The following is an 18585-nucleotide window of genomic DNA, read 5'->3' on the forward strand; positions in this document are numbered from 1 at the left end:
AGTGACTGTTAGGTTGTGATGTGGGGTCTATTTATAAACTTTCTCTTGTGACATCATCACTACATCAAAGGCACTTTCTGTCAACAAAAAACGCCACCTTTGTTGCCATGGCAACGACAAGATTTTCGCGCGTGCGCACATCTGGACCGTGATTCCACTACCTGTTGTGTTTTGAACGGCCTGAAACCAGCGAAATGGCGCCCTCTGCTGGTGCATGCGCCCCCTCCCTCCACTGTTGCCCACCACAAACATCCATTTTAGAGTTTGATCAAACATTTAATCCTGACTTTATTGCGCAGATTTCATGGATTTAATTGTCACGTTCGCCACAGCACGAGGTGCGTTCAGGGACTGCTTGGAATTTCCGTACTTATGCGTTTGCATTAAGAGCTCACTATTGCTGCATTTAAGTGGGCTGGGAATTTCTACCATTTGCTTACACTAACCTCAGCAACACAAAAACACTCATTTGGTGCTCCATTTCATTGTGACTCACAACTACAACACACTGATTTGTATTACACACAATAATGCAAAAATCTTGTATATGTTTCTATATAAACATGTTTTTATATGCATGACATTAGAAACCCCAACTTTACAATATTTACTTTTATGTTCTTCACTAGTTTTAATCTCTACTTTTCAGTGATTGAAAAAAACATTTGTGATTTGAACAAAGTCAATTTCTTAAAAAATGGTCAAGATATTAAAAAGTGACCATATGAATAGAAATAAACTTTAAGGCTTTGATGAAAAGTTGATTTTTTAAAATAAGGAATGTGTTCATCAAAAAGTTCGGAGAAAAGATGGTTAGTTTGTTAAAACATTACATTTCTGTCATGTTATAAAACCTGACATAAGACGACACTTTCAATTATTATCAGTGTTTTGTTTTTGAGAGAGAATAATTATGAACTGAAACTTTCTAAATAAAAGGGATAACGGCTTTGGGGGGGGCGCCTCATCCCGAGGTTCTGGTTCGGCTCGTCCAGTTTGAACAGTCCATTATTATTTTACGCTGAGCTTTTCCCCACTAAGAAGAAAGTTGACTCATGTTCCAGCATGTTGGAAATGACGGATATTTGAAAATTGTATTAAAAAATAAAAACACAGAGTAAAAGCTCCAAAAGGATTTTTTTTTACTTATCTTAAGTAACTCCGGTTTGAGTTTTTTTTTTTGACCTGGATACTAAACCTTTATGCTGCTGGGTGCAAAAGCAGAGTCTTTTATTGTGAAGGATACAACCTTATCTAGCTTCTTTTTGCACAACAGAATCCAAACATTTTTCATGTTCAGCCTCCATAAATATTCCTACAAATTGTTAAATGTAAGGACCATTCAAACATGGAAAAATCTCGGCTTTGCTCCACAGGTTGTTCTGTTTTGTCAAGGATTCTGCTGCTTGGTAAGATTTATTTTGAAGGATTATTTGTTTTGGTTCATGAGTGCCCCCTTGTGTGAGAAAGACTGGATTTCCTGATGTTGAAATTGATTTATTCTGCTTATAAAAACATACTTTACTTTGAATTATTGACTTTTAAAGCTCATGTTTCCCCTGCTCATGTATAAATATACATACAACAAATTCTATTTGTGTTTCTCCAATCAACAAACACTCTCCACACTCACATCTTAGGTCAATCTTTTTATTCATTTCATTGTCACAAACATTCCCTGAATTCAAAACAAATGGCTTTTGTACAATTTGTGAACTTTGTGTACATTTTCTACAAAATACACAGTACTGTAATATACTCTAAAATGATAGAAAAGTTGGTCGGTCTTCCACTGTTACATCCGTGTATTGAAGGAAGCACACTCATTCACTCACACTAACCTGCCATCTGACTCCAGTACAAAGAAGAGGGGCGGTCACGTCATCACACGGGTGGTTTTTGTCTTCCTCAGAGGCTTCAGAGGCTATCAATACACCTAATTTCATCCACAACCAGACTCCACAGAAGCCTGAAAATCCCACGTTTGTCGGGGTCAAACACTCAGAGGACCAAACAGGACTGAGAAACCAGGAGTTCACATCAGCACATACACAGCCGGTCACAGAGCTAAAGAGGAATTTGATTTAGTACGAAACCTTGTGAGTTCACAGCTACTGAAGAGTGAAAGAGGGATTCTGGACGCTGAGGGTTGGATTTGCATCGGATTTTGATTTTAAAATCATCAACTTCTGAGAAAATAACATTAAGAAGGAAGTTCTGCACAAGAGGAATCCAAGTTCAGGAACATTAGAGTGGTACACTCCAGAAACAACTTCAATGTGAGCATGAAAAACAACAAAGTCTTTAGTGTCCCGACTGAAAACAGCAGGTCCACCTCACGCCGGGTCACTGCTGAAGGAGTTGATGCCGTAGAAACACTGTGCTCCACACCAGTACAGAGGAGTCCTGCAAGAGTTCTGGAGCTCGACTGGGCCAGCTCCGCTCTGTCTTCTGCCCTCGCAGTACAGGTGGATACACAGTGCTCACGATAAGGGGCAGCAACGGAGGGATACTTCTGATTAAAAATCATTCAAAAGCTGGCCAAAGGATAGAGTCATAAATATATGACAGAAACTCCTGCAGGGGCTTTGTTATCAAGAGGTATAATAAGAAAAGACAGCCACGCAGGGCTCCCTTAGGCCCCGCCCAGACTTGGTTTTCTTTAAAAACGGGTGAAATGTTTGATTCACTCCTCCGAACTCTTCAGGAAATAGGTTGAAAGGCTGTTCCACTGTGAGCTTCACTGAGGTCTGGATTTCTTAGCTCCCATCCACAGGTCTGATGGAGTCTTGCTCAGAGCTCTCCTCAGGTGAAGAACTGTCAGGGTCAGGTGGGCGGTCCAAACCAGCACCTGAGCTGCAGTCCACACAACCCTAGAAGACACAGAAAAGGGTTGATCTTGTGATCATGTGACCACACTATGTCACATGATCACATGTGTGTGTTTTAGCTTCGCTGTGGTACCTGCATATTGATTTCCTGAGGAATGGTGCGATGCTGCATCCAGGGATGGACTTCAGCCAGCTCCTCTTTCTGCTCCTGACTAAACCAGGGCTGGAGAGGCTGAAGCACTCGGAGCTTTTCTCTGTCTTCTGCTAAAACCAGACTCTGATCCCTGTGGAGACAGAAAGAAAATCCATTTAGGACATTTAGAGTTTACTAAATATTGATTACAAAATCTGCAATTGTTTTTATTAGGCCATTTGTTATCGTTTTTTTTCTTTTTAACACATTTACTTTACTTATTTATTTATTTTTAATGTCTGTTTTAATCTGTGTGACTGACCTGGAGCTACAGACTTTTATATAATTTCCTTTGGGATTAATAACGTATCTATCTATCTACAAATATTCACAAGTTTATTAACATGCATTTAAGTGATATACAAAAAAAATTGGATTTTAATTAACCAATTTTTTTGTTAACTATTTTCAAAATTTGTTTCACATGAACAGAGAAGACTTACTTTGAGTCGGCTATTCTGAAATAAATAAAAAATCTGACATTTCTATTTTAAATTTGGTTTTAATCAGACAAAAAACAAAAGTGAAGACGCTGAAGGCTGATTTATATGGAGAGAAAATAGTATCACTCCATTTGTGTGTGCAAAATTTGTAACTTGTGTCTGCATGTTTGTATGTAACTTTAGACTTGTGTATGTGTAATTCTTGATTTGACACACACAATACATTATTGTGCATAATTTTATGTACTCATAATTAAAAATTACAAGAAAACATTTCAAATACGCACAACTTTAAATTTCAGCAGCTTAAAACTAACTACAAATACACATCTTTAAAAAAAAATGCACAAAAATCACCTGATACACACACAAAACCACACTTTTGCACAAATCTGAGGTGAGAGTCTCCACATCTCCAAAAGTCTTGCCTAAGTGATGTGTTTAAATGCTGATACAATGCTGGGTCATCAGAGTTTTCTTAACAGCAGCTTTGAATTTAGATTGTGAATAAAATCTGGTGAAAAACTTGAGATTTTCCCACTTTCTTAACCCTTGTCCTATCCTAGGCATGTTTATATTAAAAGTGGGGTCATCTGGAGCCCACAAGACAGCGCGCTGAACTTTTTTTTTTCTCAAGGATTTTATATCTTCACTGGTGTCTGTGGTAGACATAAAATGCTGTCCACCTTTGTCATCACACATCAATGTAAGAGTGGGGTCATCTGGACCCTATAAGATAGCATGAAGGTTAAACAGATATGCTCACTAAAAGATATTAAAAAGTCTAAAAACGTGTTTTTTTTAAGGCTCCGCTGTGTGTGTACATTTATATTTTGTCATTTTTGTATGTGAAAATACAATTGCAAGTATATAATGTTACGCACAAAAATGTTTTGTATGAGTATCATTGAACACCAAAACTACATTTTAACATAATTTTGAACTAGATATATAACGTTACCTGCAATTCTGCTAGAGTGAATGCTGTAGGCTGAATTTGCCTGCTGAAGATGCTAGCGCTGAATGCTAAAAATGCTGAAGCTGATAGCCAGCTAAAATATAAGCTAAATGCTAAATTAGAAAAACTAAAAAAGAAACTTAGGTTAGCCAAAACAGCTAGCATGTAGCTGAAAAAATTAGCTGAACTTCAAAATAGCCTAAAAAAATGGAAAAAAGCCAAAATTAACCAATACAGCTAGCATGTAAATATTAGCCTAACTCCAAAACAGCCTAAAAACTTTTAGAAAGCTGAAATTAGCCAAAACAGCAAGCATGTAGCTGAAATATTAGCTAGACTCCAAAACAGCCTAAAAAACAAACAAAAAAAACTAAACTAGCTAAAACAGCTAGCACATTGCTGAAAAACAGAAATTCTAACATAACTTGAGCTGTTATTGTGCCTATTTTCTTTATTTATCTATATTTATTTACCCCCTTTAGTAGACTAATGATTCTATCAAATAGACACCTGTCCCCAAAAGGTATTTATACTATAGTTACTGATGTGAATGAACGATGCGAGTGTGTATACCTGCTGCGTATCTGGTACGTCATCATGACCCGCTCGGGTGTGTTTTGGATCATGTTCCACAGGGGGTTCTCCACCGGGGTGTCAAAGCTGTGTTGGTGCTCTGGGGGCGTCTCCTGGCTCTTCCGAGCTTTCCGCGACGTTTCTGATGAATCATTGCTTGCAAAGTACTTGCTGCTGTTGGTGCTGCCTGTAACTCAAAGACACGTCAGTGTCACTTCATTTTATTATGTTAAACTGAAACACTTCTGCCTTTAAATTTCACTTTGGACACATTTTTATTTAACCCTTTACAATAACAGTAATGTTTTTTTCCTGTGCTTTTCCAGAGGCTCAAAGTGCTTACAATGCATCTCCATTATTCATTCATACTTGGTGATGTAAGCTACTGATGCAGCCACAGCTGCCCTGGGGCAGACCGACAGGGGTGTGGCTGACACTACGGCCCCTCTGACATCACCGGGACATTCCTACACGTTTACACACCAGTGGAGCCACACCGGAGGCAAGTAGGGTGAAGCGTCTTGCTCAAGAACATAAGAACCATTGAGTGGGGAAAGCGGGAATTGAACCACTGATCCTTATTGGCCGACCTGCTCATCCACCCAACACGATTTTCAAGACCCACCCCAATGAAAATCCTGTTTTTATGTGTTTTTAACATTTTTTTCTAGCATTTTTTTCATAGTAGAAGACCTAAATAAAGGAATTTATGATGAAAACTGCAGGGGCTATACCACGGAAAAAACAACCTTTTTAGCTTTGAAGTGCTTTATAATCTTCATTACTCACTATAAAGAACCTCAAAGTAATATTATGTTTGATCCATTCATGCATTTCTGAGTAATCCTCTAAAAACCTGGGCTGTCTGCAGCAGCCCCTCCCATACCCACAAAAACAAGCGGGTCCTCACAATCTGACATCATAGATTGAGACAGCCCCGCCCCAGTCTAACACCAACACTCAATTTCTCCACTGAGCTAGCGCTGATCAGCAAAAAAACTTTCATTTTAGATGCAGAATATCATAAATCTTCCAATTGTGTCCTGTCTTCAATAAATTCCAGCTCAAGCAGGTGTTTGTTACTTTAGACGCGGGGCTCCTTTAAGACCCCCCCCTTTGTGGACAGTTGTGCAGAAGCTGCGTGTGTTTGTGAAACCGTAGCCAAGGCCAGGCCTTCTAAAGGCAGACATATGGTACTGCAATAGACGTCAAAGTCTCCCCTCCCCCTCCGTACACCCTGGCCCGCTCACGCTTAAATGTGCAAGACGTAATGAACATTCAACACTCATGCTGTAGCGAATTGTGATTCTGGTTCAAAACTGTACGACTGGATTGATCAAATATTACTTGTTTAAAATATGTCTTAAAAAATGATTTTGACTAAAATCTTCATAATCACAAATGAAAGATAAGTGGTAACAATTTTACAAAAATATATACATATATACATATATATATGGTTTGAGTGGAACTTTAACAAATTTCCTGTGTTAAGAAGTACATCATTTTCTAAAATGAGGGAAGAGGGATAGTGATTTCATTAAAGACCTTTGCAAACATGATGAATAAGTCTGTAAGTACCAGTGTGTGAAGTGGAGGTTCCGTTTGAGCCGGATCCAGATCCAGATCCCAGTGAACCACCAGACTCCCCAGAACCAGACCCAGAGGCATTGGAGCCAGTTCCTGACCTGGCATCCTCCTGAAGCAGAAGGTCAAGCAGCTCACTGGAGGTTGACTGGGAATCCTGGTTGCCAGACTCACTGGGAGCGTCAGCCTGTATAAAATGTAAGGGAATAAACTTCAAACTCTGAATGACAAAACAGTGTTGTACAAAGTCATGAAGGGAAGCATCAGACTGACCTCATTGTGATTTTCATGGAGGCTTTCAGAGTGGTTGAGACCGGTGCTGCTCTGGCCCTCGCTCGGTTTGGGAAGCTCCTCCTGCAGCAGGTTGAGCTGTAGCGGCGAGCTCGAGCGTGAGCTGGAGAATAACGCTGGAGGCCCGGCTGCCTCCTCCTCTTCTCCGGCCGAGGAGCATGCTCTCGGTGAGCAGACGAAAGGTCCAGGGGAGCTCTGTGCGTTGGGGCAAGATTGAGGCTGGAAATGTGTAGTAAAAGAGAACGGAGCGGCGCCGGGCACAAAGCCGGCCATGCCCACAGCTGCTTGTGGTACTGTAGTGGAGTTGGCAGGCAGGTAAATGGGGGGGAAACCTGGAGTGATGGTTGGATAGTTGGGCAGAATGACTGCCATGACGGGAGCCATGTACGGGTTAAAGTTTTGGGCTGACTGCAGGTTGTCAAAGTTCTGCAGGTTCTGAAGAGGATCCATGTGGACCGGCTGGATACCTGCTTGGTTCTGAGCAGACTGCATGATGTTATAGTTGTAGCTGAAGTGGCCAACAGGCATGACAGGAGTGGCTCCCGGCAGCTGCTGGGATCTGTGCAGTTCTTCAGAGAGGTATGGCATCTGGGATGGGGATGTTTGGCCTTTGGACGCACTCATGTGGGGCTGGGAGGACTCAGACGAGGGCCAGGAGGAGTCAGGAACGCGACGAGGGGGAGAGGCGTGAGAGGCGGGGCTTCCTGAAGAACCCTGGGCTTTGGGCCGCTTGTGTCTGGGCTTTCCTCGTGGAGAACGATTCCAACCTCCTGCGCTGAGCGGAGGCAGGTACCCTCCTGTGATGGGACAAACGCAGATTTAGTCAAAGTTAAAGATGCTTTAATGTCCCCCGATGACAGTTTTTAATTAAAAATGTTTATCCTAATGGTGTTTTAATTATGATTATGAAGTTTTTACCAAAAATCCCACAACCTAAATTTCTTAAAAGGCCATTTTTTATGTTGCTCTGAAGCCTGTTTCCAGAATCTCTGAGGGGGCGTGGCCTTTGGAGCCCCAACCATGATTCCCACCCCATCTGATTATGATACTTCTGTGTCTCGCTAGCATCAGTCTTCTCCGCTGCTACATAAAAATGTCAAGCAATATTGGTAATGTCCAGCCGTATGGTTCTGATCCGAATGTCCGCCAGGACTGAGGCCTATTTATTAAAACAAAACATTTTTAAACAAAAACATAATGTTAAAATATGTAGTGTCTGATTACATTTACATGTCTTGAGACCAAATCTACAAAAACTGAGAGAGAAAATGCTTAAAAATAGAGTTGAAAACAACAAATCTGTCTGGAGTACCCCTTAAAATGCTAATGTCCAAATTAATTTGTAAATAAATCAGTTAAAATTAAACTCAAAATTATTTTTTGGTATTAATTGTTTTATTGAAACTAACAGTGGGAACATTTAAATATTTAAAATAATAATTGTCATCTGTAGAACATGGCGCTGCAATGCCCGCTTGTCCTGGCAATTTATGATCCCTTTCGCTTGCCATACTTTCGTCCCCTGACAACGCGTCCCTGTTATGGAGAAGCAGCTTTCTCCTGTGCGGGACTACTGCTGCTGCTAAGGAAGATCCTAACTGGGAGATTCTCTGAACCAGACATGGAGACGTGTACCGATTATTCAGCTCTTAAATTTAATAAACCTGATATTTCCTCATCCGTGTCCTCCATGATGAAAAGTTTTTGATGGGAGCTCCTCCCACATGCAGCGGGAGCTTCAAGTTCCCACACTTTTGGAGAAATGTCAAGGAGCTACTTTAACGTTTGCTCAAACGAAGACGATTTGCATGAATTTGACGTGAATTGCATTCAATGTGAACGGACATTTGATGTATTGATTTAAATTATACAAACGAGAGGTGTGTGAGCTGTTGTGATGAAAGAAGATCTTTCATTCAAACAGAGTCTGTCTGTGACAGTTTGATTGACAGAGCTCTAAAAGGAAAAATACTCGGAAATGTATAAACGATATGATTTCTTCTTACAATTGTTCTTTTTCATAAGAAAAACGCCACACAGAGATGCTAAAACTCAAAAGCAGGATTTTCATCGGAGGGGGACTTTAACTGCTGTGTGCTTGTTCTGATTTGGAAGATTATCCACTCACCTGGGTGGTGGGACTGAGCCATAGAACTGTTGTCCACCTGCAGGTACGTGCTGTACGGACTCTGGAGGATACGATGGCGGAACCGGTCCACGTAATCTTGCTCCTCCTTCTGGGTGTGAGCTGACAGAACCTCTTTGGTGAGCCCTAATAACCTCCGCTCCTCAGCGGCGGGGCTCGGGGCCGGACGGACGGGAGTTGCGGCGGCGTCCGCGGGCTCGCTGCCCATCGGAGCATCCTCCAGTGCCGTGGCTTCTGTGGGAAAACAAGACAAAGAATCGGTGAATGAAGGGAAAAAAAGCGTAAAAAACTGCAAAACAAGTGGCGAATTTATAAAGTGCGATAAAGCTTTACGATGTAGCTTACCAGTACTACATTTTAAATAAATCCACTACAGTTAAGAAGAACGTGAGCAGCTCCCATGATCAGGTTCGGTGATGCAAATAAAATCAAGTACCTGACTCGGGCTGAGGCACGTGGACGATGGTGCTGCTGTATGAACATTGGCTAGTGACTGACACATCACTCATTGCCTTAGTGGACATGGTTATGTCTGTCAGCGGCGCCCCGACAACAGCTGCAGCTGCAGGGCCCACTGACACCTCACTGTCCAACACAACCACTGGAAAGTGAGGTGAGACAGAGTTAAGGGGTGGACACGGTTACTTATAGGGGAAGCAGGGAGGAGGGCGCTTTCTTACCGTGTGAACTGGGCTGAGATTTGTCCGCTGCTCCCAGGGGGTTGTCATCTTCTGAGGTAGATGAGGAGGAAGAGGAGGTGGCCAAGGAATGGGATTCACTCTTCCGCTTTAGGACTGAGGTTGTGCAGCCCTCCAAATATCTGAATCGTTCAAAAAGTACATCGTTCAAGCAGATTTACCGTCACAAAGAATCGAATGATTCAAAAACTGCACCAACACTAACCTGATGATGTTGTCCACGCAGTTGATTTGCTGATAAGAGGGAATGTGGGTCGGCTTCCTGCATTCGCCGTTATTCCTCCCTTTAGGGTTAGAAGCTGAGAGAGGCTGGACAGCTGGAGAATCAAAAAGAAAGTTTATTCAATCAAGATTCAATCCATTTGACGAAACAGGTTGAGAATGGCTGTACCTGTGGCAAGTTTGCCACGATGAGCCATTTTCTGGCTGGAATCTCTGTACGCGTGCTGGCCCCAACTCTTGACTCGGTTCACATCAGCACAGATCTGCAGCAAGGTCATCTGTAATCAGAAAAACACCACAAATCAGATTTTTGTTTCAGTGTTTGAGCTCCAGAATGCAGCCGACTGGTGTCTCACCGGCTGCTGGTGCGAGTCCTCCCACAGGTTGCCATTGCTGTCGCTTGAGGAAGCAACACTGATGTAGTGCTCATGGGAACCGTTACTCCCCAAACTACCGTAACCGCTGGAGCCATTGTTGTGCACCGGCTGTAGAAAGGAGATACAAACAAGCCCCAACATAGATAAACACGCAGAAAGAGAGGAAACATTGATAACTTAATTTAGAGCAGGGGTCTCAAACTGGCGACCCGCGGGCCATTTGGGGCCCCCCAAGTTGATATTTTGCGACCCCCGCCTTAATGTGTCTACTAAGCAATATCTTCTGCATGTCCACATTTCTTTGATGATAGCTTTGTGTTTGCTTTGTTATGTTTCAGCTTTATGCTTAAAACTTTGCATAGCTTTTGTCGTGGGAACTGTTCGTCAAAAAAGTCCTCAGCAACAGTTGCTAGTGTCGTTAGCTCCTGTCATTTCACAGGACAAGCAGAAGATATTGCTTAGTAGTACACAGACATAAACAAATGTTCAATAAACTTGTTCAGATGACATAGACAGTGGACCAAAGATATAGACAGTGGACACAAAAACATGTTTTTGGCACAAATGGAACCCCGTAAGGCCCAGCCTCAGCCAGACTCCGCCTTCAGTGGCCTCAAGGGAAATTCAGTTTGAGAACTCTGATTTAGAGCAAAGGTGTCAAACAAACTTGATTACTAACAAGACAAAAATATGTTGTTACCTGAAGGAAAAGCTTGTAGATTTTTGATTGAAGCTCTTTTATTTCTTCATGAGAGACTGGAGTCTCGTTCATCGACTGAGCAGCAAAAACATCCTCGTTCACAGGACTCCTGCGCAAATGTGCTACAACTTTAGTACCATGAAGGCAATTAGGTTTTTTTCCAAAAAAACACATGAATCTTTTAATACTCACGTCCTGACTTTGTGGCGTCCGATAATAAAGGCAACCTTGCGGCTCCATGGGTTTATAAAACTGGACCAGCTAGTGTCCAGAGTGATGTAGTCTCCATTCTGACAGCGCATTCGGATTGGGGAGTGCTCAAATGGAGGCTGGCCAGCATACTTCAGAACTGTGTATGACAAACAGGGTTGAAATAAATAAATACACACCGTAGGTAAAGTTTTAGTCAGTCTAAACCTGTTTCAGAAAGTAAATTCTGGTTAAATATTCCGACAACTTTTTTATAACAAAACACAAAAATCAGTGGAGACAAACTTTTATCTGATGACTAAAAAGCGCTAATATAAGGCAATTTAATTACCAACAAACAAACAATTTTATTGAGTATTACTTAGCTAAGCTAAAATTGAATGAGAAAACATTTTCCAAACTGTGGTCCACATTTAAAAGCAGGAATTTAAAGCCTTCCCTGTATGACATTATCAATCTTTCCTGTTTTTAAAAGACAGCTCTTTTAAAACCCACTCCAAGGAAAATTGGGATTTTTAACATGTTCTCGTAGCATTTTTCTCATGATGGAGAACATGCATAAAATAACTTAAGAGTATTACTTTATTCAAATCATGTTGGATCAGGAGTAGATGAAAACCCGTGGTTTGAAAAAGCTCACGTTTGTGACGCAGTGACATGGGCAGTGCAAAGTCTCAAACTGCTCTGCTCCAAATTTGAAGCATCCACTTGCAGACAAATAGAAAGATTAACGTCCTCGTTTTCCTCGTCTGAGCTGGGATCTGGCTCAAAACTACAGCTGCATAACTCTGATATTAGTCGCCTTTTTTTATTTTTGCTTCTCCAATCTTGGCTTGGGGTAGTGAGGTTTTGTAAGCTAGCTGGAAAGAGCGTAAACAAAAGAATGCTGAGTTGTGAAAATATCTCAATACAGAAGGGAATTTCAAATGAACCCCTGCCGTGCTGCAAAAAATATCTTAAAAAATGACAAAGGTTTTGGATTCTGATTAAAAGTGACAATTATAATTAAAGGACCAATGGGAACGACTTTACAATAGAAAAAACATAGTCAAACAGGTCTATTTTTAAAACCTAAGTATGATTGAGATACTGCACTGTGTTCTGCATTCAGATTGGCTGTTGATCTTGTCAATGAATCTCCTCCTTGCCGTATTCTAAATCTACTTAAATAATTGATCGTGATTAGAATTTTGTTAAAAAAAGTGACTTATTTTTTCTGAGAGTTTCAACAAGAGAGAAAAGTGAGAAAATGTTAAAACCTTAAAACATTTACCTGTCCTATTTTAGTCCTATTTAAAGGATTTCATCTATCGCTGGTTATTTTTAGAACACAATGTATTAAAGTAATTCCTGAATGTCAGCCCTTGCACTTTAAACTATAAGCTGATGCCTCCAATTTTTTCTCCTGAAATTTTTAACCACAAATGAAGACACTTGTTAGAACAACTTTGCTATGAAAATGAAAAACTGTGATTGTATGGTATCTAGGCCCTGTGGCTGTAAAACAAGCTCACATAATTACCCTCCAACAACTTGACGACAAATTTTTTTCTAAGACAGAGACTTGTAAATACAACCGGTTCTTCAGTTATTCAATCATCTCCCTGTTGTGATGTCAGAGCACTGAACATGCTGAGTTAGCAGGATGTGACCTGCTGTCATTACATGATTTCTGTTATCTCTGAACACAAAGAGAGGCAGATTTGAAACTTGAGACTTTTGCACAAGAAATGGCAACTATTAATCAAGAAGATATGTTTTATGGAAATATTTCCTGATATAATACTAACAATACTGTAATGAGATAATTTGCATTTCAGCCCCATGATTAGTGGCTAGTAGGTATTTTAAAAAAACGTGGTTATTTATCACAAAAATCCTAATTTTTCTCCATCTAATATAGTTTTTGAAACACAGACTCATTCTTTCATCTGCAGACTGAGTTGTTTTTGAAAGAGGAAGTGAATCAAAGACATTCCTCCGCGCTCGCTCACCTTTCCTGTGCATGGACAGCATGAGCAGGCGGTCCTCTGGGTGAATGGAAGTCAGCAAAGACGTGCCAATCAGATCCTGAGGAAGGTACCCGAGCAGCGGCACGGCCCTGTAGACAGCAATCACCACATCAGCTCGTTCAGCAAATGTCACGCTTAATCAGAGTCCAAAATAAACATTCACCGTGCTCCTGTGTGCGTGTGTACTGACCTTTCATCCACTTCCAGGAACACACAGCCAGGGGAGTGCGTTGTAGTGAAAATACGTTTGTCCATCGGGATTCGAGGTGCTGCAATGAAGAAAGGATTTAGGAAACCAGAGCAATTAACTACACTGCAGAGGTAAACATCACTGTTTTCAGTCAATAATAGTGCAAACACATCAGTATTAAAATAAAAATAGCTCATCATACCTTCATATCCAGAGATGATGCGCTCAGCCAACGCCAAGCAACATGGCTCCTCGTCTTCCCCGCTGTTTCCTGCTCTCTGCACCTTCAGCTGGTACGGTGTGACCCGAAACGGGTTGTAACGCATCTCACCCTCACGGTCCTTCCCACCTCTAAAGCATATTTTTTAATGTTAAACAAGGAAAAAAGAAGAACAATTAATAAAATACTTAAACACTTCTATACTACCCTTTTATGCTACCTTTACCAGTTGAACTGATCAAGTCCTGTTAAATCTGTAAACCTTTCTAAATCTCACCTTCTTTCTGCATGTAACATTCAAAACAAAAATCTAAAAATATTTTTGGACAAATAATTGGAATTAAATTAAAAAAGACTAAATAAGGAGCAGTTTAAACAAAAAAAATGTTTCTTTGGAAGTAAAAATAATTATGAAAGATCTTTAGGTCAAATGTTTAAGGTAATATCTGAATGTTAGCAGAAAACATAAGAAATTGACCTTATTCTGCAGAAGAAGGACTTGACCTGAGCACAGTCGAACAGAACTCCAGCTGAAGAGGAAAGAGCAGAGATTGTTGTGTCACTCCGTTTTTTTGCTGAGGTCTTGTAATAAAACAATCTATTTTAATTAATTTCTAGGATTCTGTGGATTCAGACACTTCAGTTTTTATAAATGATCCGTCCAAAGAGCTGTCACGGTGAAAGACTTTTGACATCTAAAGCTGACTTTCACCAAAAACTCAACAAAACTGAAAACAATCGTCAAATATTGCAATAAATTTGATAAAAACACAACACACTGAATGATTTCAACTTGATGACAACATATTGACACACAAAACTTCCTAACTAAAAGTCAGCTAAAGAAAATCTGTCAAGACATACCAGTGTGTGAATTGCTCCATGGGGGCAAATGTGGCTGCGCCGTGTGCGAGTAGAAAACGTTCACATCCTGGTGGAAGAGCAGCTCCACAAACTTGGCAGATTCCAGGAACTTCCTCTTGCAGCACAGGATGCTGGGAGCCTGCTCTGATGCATAAAGCACACGGCCGCTGGACAGTGAGAACACCACGATGAAGGAATCCTAAAAACAAGAAAAGAGGGTAGGATGAGCGCACATCCCAGAAGACACAAAGCTGTAAACTCACACGCCTGCTGAGGTGACAAACAGAAGAGCTCACAGGTCTGTTGTGAAACACTGTTGACGGGGTTACAGGGGTATTCGCTTTTTAAAGTACATAGAGGAAAAACAGCAACAACAGGACAGGATTTTATGTCTGCCACAGACACCAGTGGAGATAAAAAAAATTGTTGAAAAAAAAGTTCAGCGCGCTGTCTTGTGGGTCCAGATGACCTCACTTTTAATGTAAACATGCCTAGGATACCACAAGCTAGTTTTTTTAGCTCTTTTTGTTTTTTTGGGCCAATTTGGAGCTCAGCTCATATTTAAGCAACACACTAAATATTTTTGCAAAATTGGCATGTATAAGAGATTTTTAAGCAATTTTACAACACATTTTTCAGAAATTTGGTGAATTTCAGCGTTCTTTAATAGTTATTTTACAAAATTTTAAGTATTTTAGCAAATTTAACATTTTGCAAATAGTTTTTGCATTAATAGTAAATCAGTTCTGCAATTAAAGTAAACTGTGTCACCATTTTCAGCAAAAAGCTTCAGCATCTTCAGCGACTACTTTCAGCAAAAAGCATTCACACTATAGCATTATTGCAGGTAATAAAGCTTTTCTAGTTTTGTGTGCATTGGTGCATACCGTGTTTTTGAGGGTGTGCTCAGAGGTGACTCTTTCCAGCTCCTCCAGAGTGCAGAGAGTTGCATCCTTTTGCTCATCCTGTCCATTTCGCATTAGTAGTTTGTAGTATTCACTGTTAGCTAGAAGTTAAAAATAAAAAAAACATCTTAGCAATCAAGCAAATTATATAAGGGCTCCTTGATAAGTTATTTCAACTGAAGTCTAATCAGCAACAATCACCTTGCACTTGCTTGACACAGTTGAGTGCGTAATGTAAGGCCTCCACTGTGCTGGCTTTGCTGTGGCTGCGTTTGTCCACCGGAAGCCTCTTTTTCATCTCAGCCACCGCCACCATCACCTCCCGGTGGGCTTGCCCTCTGCCTCCATCTGCATGCTCACTGCAAAAAAAAAACAAGAAGAAGGAACAACAATTAAAAGGAGATTTTTTTTAGCTTTGTAGTGATAATTGAAAGAGCTGTGCATTGCCATGAATCTGGGAAAACATTAAATGTTGTGATACAAAATCAACTATTGGGGTGATAATTGTGTCATGCAATTAATTAATTACAGCCATTTCAGTACGATTATTTTTTTTCCAGTGATCTCGTTTCCATGTTGGACGGTTGCTTCCTTCTGTTGTTCATGTCTGATAATCCACACATTCTAAAACGTAAAAAAAATGTTCAAACTAATAAACAAAGAATCAAAAGTTTTCACCCTTAAGATTCATGTAGAACACAGAACTACTGCTGTTAAGATTGCATAAGCTCCTAAACTAGTTTGATGATGACAGAAGCCTAAAGGTAAGAGGACTTTAGTCGTGGTCAGTACAACGCAAACGTCCTTCAAATATTTAACTCATGAATTCTTAACAGCGATGTAAAAGCACAGCGGTACCTCTTGGAAGAAGCCACAGTGGACCCTGCGGCACTTCCAGGGCTGTGATTGGCAGAAGAGGAAAGATCCTGAGAACCGCTCGTCATCTCCTCGTCTTCCTGCCCCAGTTCTCCTCCTGAGGCTCCGCTCTCCTCTCCCCCGAGGTGCTCCGGATGCGCCCGTCCATGCTGGTCCACGGATGCTTCACTCTTCTCCCCTAAACCCTCTGATGTGGTTGACGGAAAAGCAGACTTCTCTCCATCCAGACCACTGTCACCCCCTGGCATCACCGCAATTTGATCACACATTAATGGTGTTTTGTCCAGATGAAGTTGTACTCAAGGGTCTTCATGTGTTCAGTGAGTAGAATCGGTTCCATGGGCTGTCAATGACTTCAGTTAGTTGGTGCTAAATCCTAAAAAAGAAATGATAAGACTTTTAATGAATGAACCCATACCTCAGTCTAAAGATAACTAGGATCAGTCATACTGGTTGATTTTTTTTATTTCAGGTCAGTGAATTGGATTGTTCAAAATGAACCAATATCAACTATAATTCATATCCGAAACCACAAATTATGATATGAATTGTTGTTAAAATGAATCATTAAATCCCTAATTCTCGATTAAGCAGCACCTTTATGAAGAGCAGATCCTTCACAAATGAAGTCGGACCCAACATCCCTCTGAGGCACTCGATTTAGTTACTTGACAAAATAATCTGCTCTTGATCTGATCAAAACCGGATTATGACAAGTATGCAAAAATATAAAATGAATTATCTCAGTAGGGGTGGGGTTATATAAATTCATTTCATCTCATTCATTTCCAAGTTATAAATCAAGATCTACTTGACCTTCAGTTAATAATCACTAAATTTAATTAATCAAATGTGACTGAAGTGTGTCAATTAATGCATTTCATTATTACTGAAATGATTGTGATTCATCTGTGTGATTTTTTGTGTTGTCTGCAATTAATGCTTGAAATAACCAATAAATCAAATAAAATCAGATATTAAAAAACAGAAATATGACTTCCTGACCCAGCTGATGTAGCTTGTAGCATGATTTAACTCCATAAAAATGAACAAAATTTAATCTAAATTGTATCACAGAAATGTTTTTTTTTGTTTAATAAAAATAGTTTTAAAAAGAAAGTCCTAAAATCAAAGTTGCTATTACAAAAACTGCAAACATTTTGTCATCACATTATAACAGCCAGTTTAAACAGAAGTGATTTAGATAAAAGAAAATATACCATTTTACTTAATTTAATGTAAACATAATTTATCTTATTTTGTAATCACTTGCTTTCAGAACTGGGAAAACACACATATTTAAGTTTATTAAATTCCAGTTGGATTTTTTTATTTTTATTTAAAGTAACGTGACATTTATTTTTATTAAATAACAGTCTTTTTTCCCCCGTCAACCTATCAGCATTGCTTTTACATAACCGTCTGTTGCAGCATGAATGTTGTTTCTTTAAAAGTAAATGACTAAGTTAGGGAGTGTCCAAATCCACCCAGGGCTAAGTGGGAGTGGAAACCTGCGCCTGTCCTCATGTGTTTTGTCACGTGATTACTATAGATCTGGCAAAGAGAAAGTGTATACAAAGTCCTGTTTTTCCTCATGCCCAGAGTGTTTTTTTTCTGGAGTGTAATAAATCATCAAGAAACAATGCAGATGTAAACAGGAATATTGCAATATTAAGAAAACAATATTAAGCATACTAAGACAAACGTCACGCTGACATGACAGAGATGGAAGACGCTGCTGGGAAACTTGTGCTGACAAATAGTGAAACCAATGAAAATATCTCATATGATTCATCAGGTTGTCACTGCGGCATTATATAAGCTCCAATCAGAGTGTGATAATGTGCAGTTGAACAGAATATTTGAAATTGTATTGACCAAAAAAAAAAAGTTTGGTCCTCTGACAATAAATGCAGCACAAAAACAGCCATAAATCTATAGTTTTATGAGCTCTTCTTGTCATCATGTGTTCTATTTTCAAGTCCATATATGCATCTGAATAAAATAACAATGCAAAATTATATTCTGCAAGCTTTTATAAAAAAAAAAGACCAACTTGCATAGCATTTGTTACAAACTAGATACTGATTTACTATAACTTAAAGTTATATACAGAAATAAAAGGATTTATAGCTTTAGCCACAAACTGACATAAACATCCATCAGACATTTCTAACGATACCAGAAGAGGATTTAATCCTGCCGTATTCAGATTCCAAAGTCCCACTCCAATTACCTTCTGATCTATTTTAAAAGTGTAACCGTTCCTGGTGGTCTTTTAATTACAAT

At 39.9% G+C, this 18585-nt stretch overlaps 1 protein-coding gene across 3 annotated transcripts in view; it reads right to left on the reverse strand.

Annotated features, from left to right (window-relative positions):
- Positions 1-1634: 1634 nt before the first annotated feature.
- Positions 1635-18585, reverse strand: part of per3 (period circadian clock 3) — a 19683-nt gene continuing 2732 nt past the window's right edge. The window contains exons 2-22 of one of the 3 annotated variants that reach the window (XM_024269864.2): positions 16279-16672; positions 15622-15779; positions 15403-15521; positions 14516-14714; positions 14130-14181; positions 13634-13782; positions 13432-13510; positions 13224-13330; positions 11212-11368; positions 11020-11128; positions 10299-10427; positions 10112-10220; positions 9926-10037; positions 9703-9842; positions 9459-9623; positions 9005-9256; positions 6859-7673; positions 6580-6772; positions 4999-5191; positions 2965-3115; positions 1635-2873 (exon numbers count right to left, since the gene is read on the reverse strand). In XM_024269864.2, coding sequence (XP_024125632.1) covers positions 2760-2873; positions 2965-3115; positions 4999-5191; positions 6580-6772; positions 6859-7673; positions 9005-9256; positions 9459-9623; positions 9703-9842; positions 9926-10037; positions 10112-10220; positions 10299-10427; positions 11020-11128; positions 11212-11368; positions 13224-13330; positions 13432-13510; positions 13634-13782; positions 14130-14181; positions 14516-14714; positions 15403-15521; positions 15622-15779; positions 16279-16565 — 3789 coding nt within the window. In that variant the 5' untranslated portion in view covers positions 16566-16672 and the 3' untranslated portion in view covers positions 1635-2759. The remainder of the gene's footprint in view (positions 2874-2964; positions 3116-4998; positions 5192-6579; positions 6773-6858; positions 7674-9004; positions 9257-9458; positions 9624-9702; positions 9843-9925; positions 10038-10111; positions 10221-10298; positions 10428-11019; positions 11129-11211; positions 11369-13223; positions 13331-13431; positions 13511-13633; positions 13783-14129; positions 14182-14515; positions 14715-15402; positions 15522-15621; positions 15780-16278; positions 16673-18585) is intronic. The other 2 variants (XM_024269866.2, XM_036211845.1) reach the window with 2 other exon arrangements.

Source organism: Oryzias melastigma, linkage group LG5 (assembly GCF_002922805.2).
Source record: "Oryzias melastigma strain HK-1 linkage group LG5, ASM292280v2, whole genome shotgun sequence".
NCBI classification, from domain to species: domain Eukaryota; kingdom Metazoa; phylum Chordata; class Actinopteri; order Beloniformes; family Adrianichthyidae; genus Oryzias; species Oryzias melastigma.